The 15,060-nt window shown below is 46.5% G+C and overlaps 1 protein-coding gene across 1 annotated transcript in view; it reads right to left on the reverse strand.

The window, feature by feature from the left end:
- Positions 1 to 3,499: 3,499 nt before the first annotated feature.
- Positions 3,500 to 15,060, reverse strand: part of LOC134967003 (fish-egg lectin-like) — a 31,172-nt gene continuing 19,611 nt past the window's right edge. The window contains exons 3-4 of the mRNA XM_063944004.1: positions 5,707 to 6,040; positions 3,500 to 3,757 (exon numbers count right to left, since the gene is read on the reverse strand). Coding sequence (XP_063800074.1) covers positions 3,592 to 3,757; positions 5,707 to 6,040 — 500 coding nt within the window. The 3' untranslated portion in view covers positions 3,500 to 3,591. The remainder of the gene's footprint in view (positions 3,758 to 5,706; positions 6,041 to 15,060) is intronic.

Consider the following 15,060-nt stretch of genomic DNA (forward strand, 5'->3'; position numbering starts at 1 on the left):
ACCCCTTCCTCACACTTTTTAAGTTGGAAAATTTATGCTAGAGCGGGCCACAATATGACCAATTTGGGCTAAATGATTATAGATCATGTGTCTGACAGCATGCGGGGTAGCAACCGATCCTTGAAATGATTAAAATGTGAGTCGAGGTGGATCCATAGACTGAATACATTGGCGCCTAAGGGCCTCAATGACAACCTAGGATTAAATGCGTTTATTTGAATGATTTATTACCAGTTATTTATATAGCGCACACATATTCCACAGCGCTTTACAGAGAATATTTGCTCATTCACATCAGTCCCTACCCAGTGGAGCTTACAATCTATATTCCCTACCACATGTACACACACACATACACATTAGGGTTAATTTTGTTGGGAGACAGTTGCCCAACCAGTATATTTTTGAATTGTGGAGGAAACCGGAGTACCCGGAGGAAACCCACGCAAGTACAGGGAGAATATACAAACTCCACACAGGTAGAGCCATGGTGGGAATCGAACCCATGACCTCAGTGCTGTGAGGTAGTAATGCTATCCATTACACCATCCGTACTGCCCTAATATATATATTACTATAGAGGCTCTTTATTAGGGGGTCTCCTATAATGCAGTAATACAATGTATGTTTTGATGTTCTCATAACCATAATATATGGGCAGGATGTTTACCCTTTAGCGGTCACTTTGCTTATGCAAGTGCCAGTTGTCTTGGTTACGAATGATATGAGATGGGCATCATTCTTCCGGTTCCTGGAATGCCACTGGCGGAGACACATGTGGTGGGGTTATAAGTTGAGCTATGCTTGTTGTAAGTTTATATGCCTGATGAGGATGTATGATTAAACATTGAAACGTTGCATTTTGACCTGCGTCTGTGACTGAGTTGATTATCGAGTTGATTATCCGGGTGCCGATGTTCTGTAACTGCATGTTTGGACTCACTACCTAGTCTCAGGGTATGGCTCGACCAATGTTTGTAGTACAGTACATCAATCTTCTTCCTCAGTGCAGTATTAGGAACATACAGTTGGATTTTGGTAACCATATTAGTACATTACATTATATATTTTAACATTTCACTTTCAGGTATTTATTCCCAACTTCTGGACATATGGAAACTTCTCCGGTTAAATGATCTCCAAATTCGAACGATTTACACTGTGTATCGGAATCGGTAATATGAGAACACACCCTTATGATAAGGAACTCTTCTAGAGGTATTATTGTAACAGTTCTAGAGGGTATATTCATTATCCTTTATTTATCAAATTGGGACAGTCTGGGAGTGAATCTTAGCTTCTTAAAATTGCGAACGATGTATTCGCAATATTGCGATTACAAACTTCTTAGCAGTTTCAGAGTAGCTTCAGACTTACTCGGCATCTGCGATCAGTTCAGTGCTTGTCGTTCCTGGTTTGACGTCACAAACACACCCAGCGTTCGCCCAGACACTCCCCCGTTTCTCCAGCCACGCCTGCGTTTTTTCCGGAAACGGTAGCGTTTTTTCCCACACGCCCATAAAACGTCCTGTTTCCGCCCAGAAACACCCATTTCCTGTCAATCACACTACGATCGCCTGAGCGATGAAAAAGCCATGAGTAAAAATACTAACTTCATAGAAAATTTACTTGGCGCAGTCGCAGTGCGGACATTGCGCATGCGCACTAAGCGGAAAATCGCTGCGATGCGATGAAATTTACCGAGCGAACGACTCGGAATGAGGGCCTATATACAAAGAACTGAGTTTTTCATCTTTGGGAAAAATACCGTTCAAACGCTGTGGATATACAAGCTATGTTGCACTTAAATTAGTAGTGGAACTATTATTAATTGTTTCTAATAGGTTTGAACACTGGATGTTTAAACAGAGAAATATTACTATATTATTATTATTATTATTATTATAAATTTTTAGAATGAGCTCATAATGAGTATGCATGCATATTGAGTTTTTAATATACTGTCGTATGGGACATAACGTTTGTACTAAAATAAATACCAGAGAAGTGATGAAAACGTGTCTTTATTCATATACGCACCTGGAGGGATAGCGCAATCAGTGGCGGTTCTTGCCACGGGCAAGCAGGACTTTTGCCCGGGGCGCCGCCTTCCGGAGGGCGCTGGCGCCATCCGGAGGGCGCCGCACCGTGGCAAGATCCGCCACTGCTGCCCGCTGTGTCCCCCATCCGCCTCCGCTGCCGTCCCCGTCCTCGGCGCCTCCTGTGAAGGGAACTAGACGCTATGCGTCTAGTTTCCCTTCGTGGAGAGTAACTGCTGAGCGGTGCGCGATGACGTCATCGCGCACCGCACAGCAAAGGTCCTCTCCACGAAGGGAACTAGACGCATAGCGTCTAGTTTCTCTTCGTGGAGAGGACCTTTTGCTGTGCGGTGCGCGATGACGTCATCGCGCACCGCTCAGCATTCAAGCGGCGCTTTCAATGTACAGGGGGCGTGACTCACCACGCCCCCTGTATTAGGCCACGCCCCTTTCCTGCCCGGGGCGCTCTGCGCCCTTGAACCGGCCCTGAGCGCAATCAGTCATTTCCCTTTTTTTTTAAATCTATGTTTACCTTCAGCAAATGTGTATATATATGAACTTTAACTATATTAATGTTTATTATTTTAATTATTTATATTAATTACCTTATAGTTCCCTTAAACCCATAACATACATATAAAATGATCTAATTATTTCAATCCCATTCACCTACAAAGAATACTACTATATTACATTTATATTCTCTGTAAAGGGCTGCAGAATATGGCAAACCTCCCAACTTTTAAAGGGGAGGAAGAGGGACCCCTGCGCGGCAAAGCCACGCATGGCCCGAAAAGGGGCGTGGCTTATCGAGGATGGGGCGTGGTCTCGACCGAGTGGGCATGGCCGAATGCCACGGACCCGTTTTCGGCATTTTGGGGGTGTGCCCAGCGCTCCCCGAGCAGCTGTGGCAGCCCCCTGCTCCCCTCCCAGCATTGAATAGATGCGGCATCTATTCAGTGATCACCGGCTGCTTTGCAGAGCAAAACAGCGGATGATCAAAGCCTCCCCCAACTGCCCCCCTGCTCCCGGTACACAGCAGTTTGTGCAGTCTCTGTACAGCCCAGGACTTACTCTTCCAGTGCGATGATCGGGGCCGGAGCTGACACCAGAAGCCCTCCCTTCAAACGCCTGGTCCCTCCTGCGTTTCTCTGGACACTCCTTTAAAACAGTCAGTTGCCACCCACAAACGGTCTCTTCCTGTCAGTCACCTTGCAATCGCCGGTGCGATCGTTTTTCTTGCACATTCTGACACTGACCGCCAATCCACATCGCTACGGACCACATGCGTAGTTCAGACCTGATCGCAGGCTGTGCGAAAACGCAGCCTAGCAATCAGGTCTGAATTAGGCCCTATGCGTGCACTGTAGAAATAACCATTCCTAAGTAAAATAATACAAAATAATATAAATGGATGTTTTACATTGGGACATAAAGGAGAAATATTTGATTTTGCAAGCTTTATTTGGGTACACCGCTTTTATTACACTGTTAAATCCATTATTTGAGAATTTATTTTAATTCTGCTGTCATAAATGTATTTACTCTGTTATCAGATGTTCACGATCACCGAGCCACTGACTTTACACCTAAAGATGTCTCCATTCTGTGAGAGAAGCCACAGGTAACCAGCATCATAGGATACGTGCTTGATACTAAAAGTAAAATTTACTAGTGCCCACGATGTTCCAGTAGGACTAGCAGAAGTGACACCATTCCTGGAATAGAGAGAGAAGGCTGACTGAGTATCAAACAGTGACATGATTATTGCAGTAATAATAATAATAATATGATAGTTATAATAGATAAAAATTAGATTGAAAGTCACCTGTCACCTACACACACAAATGGAGGCAGACATTTTGTGAACTGGACCAGTAAGTGTTCATAAGATTTCAACCTGTCAGCTCACTAGGGGCATATTCGTTATCCTTTGTTTGTCACAATTTCTATATTCCCCATACTAAAGTATGGGGATGTAGAAATCGTGACATTCATCAAACTCTGAAAATGCTTTCTTTTCAGCGTTTGAAAGTGAATCTGTTCGAACAGCCCCAGAATCTCTTCACAAGATGCCGTTTACAGAGGTACAGAGTGGGGTAGGAGGGGAGCTGTGTCTTCAACAGACCTGTGGTGCCGGGCAGCATCGGCAATAAGGTATTGGCGGAGAAGGAGGGGGCAGCGGCTGCAGCGGACCTCCGGTGTCGGTGGAGGCGCTCAATAAGGTGCCGGCGTGGGGGGGTGGAGGGTAGTGACCAGGCAGCCCCAGCAATAAGGGGCCAGGTGGAGGGGTGGGAGGCTGCAGCAGACCTCTGCTGCCAGCAGGGGGAGGGGGGGGGGGAATCGCAGTAAGGTTCCGGAGGGGGAGGAGGGGAGCCGCGATTGCAGCGGACCTCTGGTGCTGGCGTAGGGGAGGGTGCTGCTCTTGACCTCTGCAGCCGGGCAGCCAGAGGGGAAAATTATTACTTCCCAAAAATACTGACTTTGCAAAAAGTCCAGTTTTTCGGGAGTGAACATTTTAAGAGGGCACCATGATGAATCATGAAAATATTGTGAGAGAATGCAATGAGAATTTAAAACTAAAATTTCTCATTGCACAATTTTTTCATGATGAATATACCTGTAGGAACCAGTGTCCTTTCTCAGGGGGTAGATGTATATCCCTGGCCTTAGGGATAAACGTAATAGCCTGCAACTTGTAGGCATCAGCGAGTCTGGCCCGTGCTATAAAGTACAGTCGCAATCATACAAAAGTAAAACCAAGCGCTGGGTATAGTATATGAAGGCGCTATAACTTCCCAGTGAGCACTCTCCTCTGCTTAGCCCATATGCTTCGCAGGTCTGTTACACTGAAGTCCAGTAGGCAACCTAACTTTTGAGTGTACATTGAGATCAGTTTTATGAATAATCAAATTATTATTATTCTTTTTTAAATACCACTGCCATATTCTTTATACTGTAGTAACAGCATCTTCCAGCATATGAAGGGTTATGTAATAGGCTCTGAGATTATAGAATCAGCGTGATTTCTATGAGCTTGTCGCTAAATTTAAAGCAGCAATCAGTACGGTTTTGCCTCATAACTGATTGCTACTTTAAAATTAGCAGTGTACTCGCGTAAATCACTCCGGATCTATTATCTCGGAACTTATTACATAACCCGCACGGTAGTTTTTAATTTTTTTATGTACATTTCTGTGCTTTGAAAATGATTTAGAGGTAATAAGTTGCTGCGGTAAGACATTCTGCAGTGATACAGAATGTGAATTAACGCAACTCCATATTCATTTGTTACAGACACACCCAGGGCTATGAAGACATTGGTGGGCCCAGGCACTGGGAAATGTGTGTGTGTGGGGGGGGGAAGGGGGGGGGGAGGGGGGGTAGGTGGGGCCACTGTAGGTGATACAACTATACCCTGATCTATGGATTTGTACTGTGCACCCCTGGGAGGCGCATGGTTGTGCCTCCTCTGCACTTCTGAGCTCCTTCAGAATCCTGGGCATGGGTAATTTGGGCTCTTTCCATTCTTTTTGTGACTCCTGGTCACTCGGTCTTCTGGAAAGAAAGCTGCTACATCTGTATAACTAATATCTTCAAAAGCCTAATAAAATGTATTATAGTTGAACAATGTAATTTGCTTCATAAAATGAGCCCAGTGCTTTACCTGTAGAACACATATCCATCTGAGTTCACACCATACACAGAGCCATCAGTGCCGACTTCCACCATGACTAGATAGCCATCTACTAGCTGCCATTGAGTTCCCTGGCAGCTTGTGGGGCTCACGTTGTAGCGGTAATATACATTATTGTTGCTGTTCACTCCCCAACAGCCAAAGGGGCCACAGCTGTAATATTTCAGACTCCCATCTAAGCCTGTCCATGTTGGATTTGCAACTGGGGGAACTATTTGTCCCTGATTCAGGCAGTAAATTGCATTAGCCGAATTGACACCAACCACAAACTTGTTCCCTCCAGCATCCTCCTGCTTCAGGAGACCTGCAGTAAGAGAGCGGACATGGATTAGTGTAACGTGGATACACAGAGGTGAGCATTTGTGCACGTCACTGGTCTTATAGACTTAACTAAGGCATACCTCCCAACATTTGAAATACCAGATTAGGGACTCTTGCGCATGCAGCTGCCAAAAGACGCGTGGCCTATGCAAGAGGGGGTGTGGTTTTGCGGGAAAACAGCTATCTCGAGCCACGCTTCCCATTTTCGTCATTGTGGAGGCATGCCCAGCGCTCCATGCTCCCAGCCTCTCTGCATGAGCACAGCACCTATTCAGTGACTCAGTGAGTGACAGGTGGCCTCCCAGCTGCTACCCCCCCCCCCCGCCCCCCCTTCCACTATGGGACACTGCGGCCCACTGGTGGGACAGCAGGACAGTCTCAAAAAAGTTGTCACGGACTTGTAGTGAGGAAAATGGCTGAGGAGGCACTGGCTAGTACCAGAGCCAGATTTACACACAATATATAAGCCCAAAGGTTCATGCAGGCATTATACAATATATACAATGTATATACTGCTGAAAATGTGTTACGTTCTGATCAGAAATGTGGCAGGCACTGCCTCACCTGCCATAGACGTTTCACTCCAGAGTTTTGACTATAAAAACTATTAGAATAATACAATGAAGATATTTCTAATATACAGTATTTTTTATAGTTTTCATATACTTTATACATACCCTCCGACTGTTCCTTTTTGGCAGGTACAGTACTTTTTTTATGGTTTGTATCTACCAAAAAGGGCTTTGTACCAATTTTAGACTCTCCAAATGAACATTGAAAGTATAGGAAAGGGATGCCCCTTTTACCAGTGGCCACGCCCCCTTTCTTAATTTGTACCGGTTTTCATGTGTAAAATGTCGGAGGGTATGCTTTATATAGTCAAAACTGTGGCGTATCGTTAGTATGACAGGAAAGGCTCTGCCTCACACTCCTCATGGCACAGAAACTATATAAGTACCTCAGAGGTTATGCAGGGAGTAACTGACAGTAGACGAGGTTTGAGATACTGTGAGGTCTGGTTGCATCTTGAGTAAAAAAGGATGTAATGTGACAATACCAGGCCCAGATAAATAGCACGGTGATAAAGTACCAACCTAACTGACATTTTTTAAACACAGCCTGTAACGGCCTGAGCTAATCGCAATCTGTGAGTAAGTGTGGAGCTACTCAGAAACTGCTAAGAATTTTCTATTCGCAATTCTGCGAATCTTTCGTTCGCTATTCTGCTAAGCTAAGATACACTCCCAGAGGGCGGCGGCCTAGCGTGTGCAATGCTGCTAAAATCTGCTAGCGAGCAAACAACTCGGAATGACCCCCCATGTGCACTGCAGGGGGGGGGGGGGCAGATATAACATGTGCAGAGTGAGTTAGATTTGGGTGGGTTATATTGTTTCTGTGCAGGGTAAATACTGGCTGCTTTATTTTTACACTGCAATTTAGATTTCAGTTTGAACACACCCCACCCAATTCTAACTCTCTCTGCACATGTTATATTTGCCCCACCTGCAGTGCACGTGGGGGCTACTTCAGATCTGATCGCTGCGCACAGCGGGCAATCAGGTCTGAACTGCGCCGCAGTGCGCCAGCGCATACCTTTGCCTGATTGACAGACAGAGGCATTTGCTGGGCGGGAGGGGGCGGGCCGGCAGCGTTGGGCTGCCGTTTTGGGGGGCGCGGTCCGGGCAACGCAGGCATGACCAGACCATGCGGGGGGTGGGCCGCGTCGGCTGCGTGACGTCACATGCAGCCGCTGCAATGTACGTTACTTGCATTTTTCGCTTTACTTCAAAATTAGAATCAATCCAAGTCCTTTGACTAGTATTAAACTACACCATACTTGCCTACTTTTAAAAAAGCATTTCAGAGAGATTGTGAAAGTAACACCTATAAGCGTGGGCGCGTACTGCTTCATCTGAGAGGCGTGTCATGAAAATGACTTACATCTAAATGTAAATGAGCTCCAAAGTTAGTAAGATCTATTTGTTGAAGAAAATACACTGATATTTTTCAGGATTTGTTTGTGTATTGTGTTTTACAAGAGGTTCCATATACTGTAAGTGGCCACGAGAAACATTATTTAAAATACATGTAGCCACAGGGATCATTGTACCTTATAACCAATAGAGATGAGCGGGTTCGGTTCCTCGGAATCCGAACCCGCCCGAACTTCAGCTTTTTTTACACGGATCCGAGCGACTCGGATCTTCCCGCCTTGCTCGGTTAACCCGAGCGCGCCCGAACGTCATCATGACGCTGTCGGATTCTCGCGAGGCTCGGATTCTATCGCGAGACTCGGATTCTATATAAGGAGCCGCGCGTCGCCGCCATTTTCACACGTGCATTGAGATTGATAGGGAGAGGACGTGGCTGGCGTCCTCTCCATTTAGATTAGAAGAGAGAGAGTGAGATTGAGACAGAGACACTTGATTTACTGGAGCTTAGGAGTACTAGAGAGTGCAGAGTTTACTAGTGACTGACCACTGACCAGTGACCACCAGTGCAGTTTTATTTAATATAATCCGTTCTCTGCCTGAAAAAAAACGATACACAGTGACTCAGTCACATACCATATCTGTGCTCAGCCCAGTGTGCTGCATCATCTATGTATAATATCTGACTGTGCTCACACAGCTTAATTGTGGGGGAGACTGGGGAGCAGTTATAGGTTATAGCAGGAGCCAGGAGTACATAAATATTATTAAAATTAAACAGTGCACACTTTTGCTGCAGGCAGGAGTGCCACTGCCAGTGTGACTGACCAGTGACCTGACCACACTGACCACCAGTATAGTATACTATATTGTGATTGCCTGAAAAAGTTAAACACTCGTCGTGTGACTTGTGTGGTGTTTTTTTATTCTATAAAAAACTCATTCTGCTGACAGACAGTGTCCAGCAGGTCCGTCATTATATAATATATACCTGTCCGGCTGCAGTAGTGATATATATATATTTTTTATATCATTATTTATCATCCAGTCGCAGCAGACACAGTACGGTAGTTCACGGCTGTAGCTACCTCTGTGTCGGCACTCGGCAGTCCATCCATAATTGTATACCACCTACCCGTGGTTTTTTTTTTCTTTCTTCTTTATACATACTACATCTCATTATCATCCAGTCTATATTAGCAGCAGACACAGTACAGTATGGTAGTCCACGGCTGTAGCTACCTCTGTGTCGGCACTCGGCAGTCCATCCATAATTGTATACCACCTACCCGTGGTTTTTTTTTTCTTCTTTATACATACTACATCTCATTATCATCCAGTCTATATTAGCAGCAGACACAGTACAGTACGGTAGTCCACGGCTGTAGCTACCTCTGTGTCGGCACTCGGCAGTCCATCCATAATTGTATACCACCTACCCGTGGTTTTTTTTTCTTTCTTCTTTATACATACTACATCTCATTATCAACCAGTCTATATTAGCAGCAGACACAGTACAGTACGGTAGTCCACGGCTGTAGCTACCTCTGTGTCGGCACTCGGCAGTCCGTCCATAATTGTATACCACCTACCCGTGGTTTTTTTTCTTTCTTCTTTATACATACTACATCTCATTATCATCCAGTCTATATTAGCAGCAGACACAGTACAGTACGGTAGTCCACGGCTGTAGCTACCTCTGTGTCGGCACTCGGCAGTCCATCCATAATTGTATACTACCCGTGGTTTTTTTTTCTTTCTTCTTTATACATACTACATCTCATTATCAACCAGTCTATATTAGCAGCAGACACAGTACAGTACGGTAGTCCACGGCTGTAGCTACCTCTGTGTCGGCACTCGGCAGTCCATCCATAATTGTATACCACCTACCCGTGGTTTTTTTTTTCTTTCTTCTTTATACATACTACATCTCATTATCAACCAGTCTATATTAGCAGCAGACACAGTACAGTACGGTAGTCCACGGCTGTAGCTACCTCTGTGTCGGCACTCGGCAGTCCGTCCATAATTGTATACCACCTACCCGTGGTTTTTTTTTCTTTCTTCTTTATACATACTACATCTCATTATCATCCAGTCTATATTAGCAGCAGACACAGTACAGTACGGTAGTCCACGGCTGTAGCTACCTCTGTGTCGGCACTCGGCAGTCCATCCATAATTGTATACCACCTACCCGTGGTTTTTTTCTTCTTCTTTATACATACTACATCTCATTATCATCCAGTCTATATTAGCAGCAGACACAGTACAGTACGGTAGTCCACGGCTGTAGCTACCTCTGTGTCGGCACTCGGCAGTCCATCCATAATTGTATACCACCTACCCGTGGTTTTTTTTTCTTTCTTCTTTATACATACTACATCTCATTATCAACCAGTCTATATTAGCAGCAGACACAGTACAGTACGGTAGTCCACGGCTGTAGCTACCTCTGTGTCGGCACTCGGCAGTCCATCCATAATTGTATACCACCTACCCGTGTTTTTTTTTTCTTTCTTCTTTATACATACTACATCTCATTATCAACCAGTCTATATTAGCAGCAGACACAGTACAGTACGGTAGTCCACGGCTGTAGCTACCTCTGTGTCGGCACTCGGCAGTCCATCCATAATTGTATACTAGTATCCATCCATCTCCATTGTTTACCTGAGGTGCCTTTTAGTTGTGCCTATTAAAATATGGAGAACAAAAATGTTGAGGTTCCAAAATTAGGGAAAGATCAAGATCCACTTCCACCTCGTGCTGAAGCTGCTGCCACTAGTCATGGCCGAGATGATGAAATGCCAGCAACGTCGTCTGCCAAGGCCGATGCCCAATGTCATAGTACAGAGCATGTCAAATCCAAAACACCAAATATCAGTAAAAAAATGACTCCAAAACCTAAAATAAAATTGTCGGAGGAGAAGCATAAACTTGCCAATATGCCATTTACCACACGGAGTGGCAAGGAACGGCTGAGGCCCTGGCCTATGTTCATGGCTAGTGGTTCAGCTTCACATGAGGATGGAAGCACTCAGCCTCTCGCTAGAAAACTGAAAAGACTCAAGCTGGCAAAAGCACTGCAAAGAACTGTGCGTTCTTCGAAATCCCAAATCCACAAGGAGAGTCCAATTGTGTCGGTTGCGATGCCTGACCTTCCCAACACTGGACGTGAAGAGCATGCGCCTTCCACCATTTGCACGCCCCCTGCAAGTGCTGGAAGGAGCACCCGCAGTCCAGTTCCTGATAGTCAGATTGAAGATGTCAGTGTTGAAGTACACCAGGATGAGGAGGATATGGGTGTTGCTGGCGCTGGGGAGGAAATTGACAAGGAGGATTCTGATGGTGAGGTGGTTTGTTTAAGTCAGGCACCCGGGGAGACACCTGTTGTCCGTGGGAGGAATATGGCCGTTGACATGCCTGGTGAAAATACCAAAAAAATCAGCTCTTCGGTGTGGAAGTATTTCACCAGAAATGCGGACAACATTTGTCAAGCCGTGTGTTCCCTTTGTCAAGCTGTAATAAGTAGGGGTAAGGACGTTAACCACCTCGGAACATCCTCCCTTATACGTCACCTGCAGCGCATTCATAATAAGTCAGTGACAAGTTCAAAAACTTTGGCCGACAGCGGAAGCAGTCCACTGACCAGTAAATCCCTTCCTCTTGTAACCAAGCTCACGCAAACCACCCCACCAACTCCCTCAGTGTCAATTTCCTCCTTCCCCAGGAATGCCAATAGTCCTGCAGGCCATGTCACTGGCAATTCTGACGAGTCCTCTCCTGCCTGGGATTCCTCCGATGCATCCTTGCGTGTAACGCCTACTGCTGCTGGCGCTGCTGTTGTTGCTGCTGGGAGTCGATGGTCATCCCAGAGGGGAAGTCGTAAGCCCACTTGTACTACTTCCAGTAAGCAATTGACTGTCCAACAGTCCTTTGCGAGGAAGATGAAATATCACAGCAGTCATCCTGCTGCAAAGCGGATAACTGAGGCCTTGACAACTATGTTGGTGTTAGACGTGCGTCCGGTATCCGCCGTTAGTTCACAGGGAACTAGACAATTTATTGAGGCAGTGTGCCCCCGTTACAAAATACCATCTAGGTTCCACTTCTCTAGGCAGGCGATACCGAGAATGTACACGGACGTCAGAAAAAGACTCACCAGTGTCCTAAAAAATGCAGTTGTACCCAATGTCCACTTAACCACGGACATGTGGACAAGTGGAGCAGGGCAGGGTCAGGACTATATGACTGTGACAGCCCACTGGGTAGATGTATGGACTCCCGCCGCAAGAACAGCAGCGGCGGCACCAGTAGCAGCATCTCGCAAACGCCAACTCTTTCCTAGGCAGGCTACGCTTTGTATCACCGCTTTCCAGAATACGCACACAGCTGAAAACCTCTTACGGCAACTGAGGAAGATCATCGCGGAATGGCTTACCCCAATTGGACTCTCCTGTGGATTTGTGGCATCGGACAATGCCAGCAATATTGTGTGTGCATTAAATATGGGCAAATTCCAGCACGTCCCATGTTTTGCACATACCTTGAATTTGGTGGTGCAGAATTTTTAAAAAAACGACAGGGGCGTGCAAGAGATGCTGTCGGTGGCCAGAAGAATTGCGGGACACTTTCGGCGTACAGGCACCACGTACAGAAGACTGGAGCACCACCAAAAACTACTGAACCTGCCCTGCCATCATCTGAAGCAAGAAGTGGTAACGAGGTGGAATTTAACCCTCTATATGCTTCAGAGGTTGGAGGAGCAGCAAAAGGCCATTCAAGCCTATACAATTGAGCACGATATAGGAGGTGGAATGCACCTGTCTCAAGTGCAGTGGAGAATGATTTCAACGTTGTGCAAGGTTCTGATGCCCTTTGAACTTGCCACACGTGAAGTCAGTTCAGACACTGCCAGCCTGAGTCAGGTCATTCCCCTCATCAGGCTTTTGCAGAAGAAGCTGGAGACATTGAAGGAGGAGATAACACGGAGCGATTCCGCTAGGCATGTGGGACTTGTGGATGGAGCCCTTAATTCGCTTAACAAGGATTCACAGGTGGTCAATCTGTTGAAATCAGAGCACTACATTTTGGCCACCGTGCTCGATCCTAGATTTAAAACCTACCTTGGATCTCTCTTTCCGGCAGACACAAGTCTGCTGGGGTTGAAAGACCTGCTGGTGAGAAAATTGTCAAGTCAAGCGGAACGCGACCTGTCAACATCTCCTCCTTCACATTCTCCCGCAACTGGGGGTGCGAGGAAAAGGCTCAGAATTCCGAGCCCACCCGCTGGCGGTGATGCAGGGCAGTCTGGAGCGACTGCTGATGCTGACATCTGGTCCGGACTGAAGTACCTGACAACGATTACGGACATGTCGTCTACTGTCACTGCATATGATTCTCTCCCCATTGAAAGAATGGTGGAGGATTATATGAGTGACCGCATCCAAGTAGGCACGTCACACAGTCCGTACTTATACTGGCAGGAAAAAGAGGCAATTTGGAGGCCCTTGCACAAACTGGCTTTATTCTACCTAAGTTGCCCTCCCACAAGTGTGTACTCCGAAAGAGTGTTTAGTGCCGCCGCTCACCTTGTCAGCAATCGGCGTACGAGGTTACATCCAGAAAATGTGGAGAAGATGATGTTCATTAAAATGAATTATAATCAATTCCTCCGCGGAGACACTGACCAGCAGCAATTGCCTCCACAAAGTACACAGGGAGCTGAGATGGTGGATTCCAGTGGGGACGAATTGATAATCTGTGAGGAGGGGGATGTACACGGTGATATATCGGAGGATGATGATGAGGTGGACATCTTGCCTCTGTAGAGCCAGTTTGTGCAAGGAGAGATTAATTGCTTCTTTTTTGGGGGGGGTCCAAACCAACCCGTCATATCAGTCACAGTCGTGTGGCAGACCCTGTCACTGAAATGATGGGTTGGTTAAAGTGTGCATGTCCTGTTTTGTTTATACAACATAAGGGTGGGTGGGAGGGCCCAAGGACAATTCCATCTTGCACCTCTTTTTTCTTTTATTTTTCTTTGCGTCATGTGCTGTTTGGGGAGGGTTTTTTGGAAGGGACATCCTGCGTGACACTGCAGTGCCACTCCTAGATGGGCCCGGTGTTTGTGTCGGCCACTAGGGTCGCTTATCTTACTCACACAGTCAGCTACCTCATTGCGCCTCTTTTTTTCTTTGCGTCATGTGCTGTTTGGGGAGGGGTTTTTGGAAGGGACATCCTGCGTGACACTGCAGTGCCACTCCTAGATGGGCCCGGTGTTTGTGTCGGCCACTAGGGTCGCTTATCTTACTCACACAGTCAGCTACCTCATTGCGCCTCTTTTTTTCTTTGCGTCATGTGCTGTTTGGGGAGGGTTTTTTGGAAGGGACATCCTGCGTGACACTGCAGTGCCACTCCTAGATGGGCCCGGTGTTTGTGTCGGCCACTAGGGTCGCTTATCTTACTCACACAGTCAGCTACCTCATTGCGCCTCTTTTTTTCTTTGCGTCATGTGCTGTTTGGGGAGGGTTTTTTGGAAGGGACATCCTGCGTGACACTGCAGTGCCACTCCTAGATGGGCCCGGTGTTTGTGTCGGCCACTAGGGTCGCTTATCTTACTCACACAGTCAGCTACCTCATTGCGCCTCTTTTTTTCTTTGCGTCATGTGCTGTTTGGGGAGGGTTTTTTGGAAGGGACATCCTGCGTGACACTGCAGTGCCACTCCTAGATGGGCCCGGTGTTTGTGTCGGCCACTAGGGTCGCTTATCTTACTCACACAGTCAGCTACCTCATTGCGCCTCTTTTTTTCTTTGCGTCATGTGCTGTTTGGGGAGGGTTTTTTGGAAGGGACATCCTGCGTGACACTGCAGTGCCACTCCTAGATGGGCCCGGTGTTTGTGTCGGCCACTAGGGTCGCTTATCTTACTCACACAGTCAGCTACCTCATTGCGCCTCTTTTTTTCTTTGCGTCATGTGCTGTTTGGGGAGGGTTTTTTGGAAGGGACATCCTGCGTGACACTGCAGTGCCACTCCTAGATGGGCCCGGTGTTTGTGTCGGCCACT

The sequence above is a fragment of the Pseudophryne corroboree genome, chromosome 10 (genome assembly GCF_028390025.1).
Source record: "Pseudophryne corroboree isolate aPseCor3 chromosome 10, aPseCor3.hap2, whole genome shotgun sequence".
NCBI lineage: Eukaryota > Metazoa > Chordata > Amphibia > Anura > Myobatrachidae > Pseudophryne > Pseudophryne corroboree.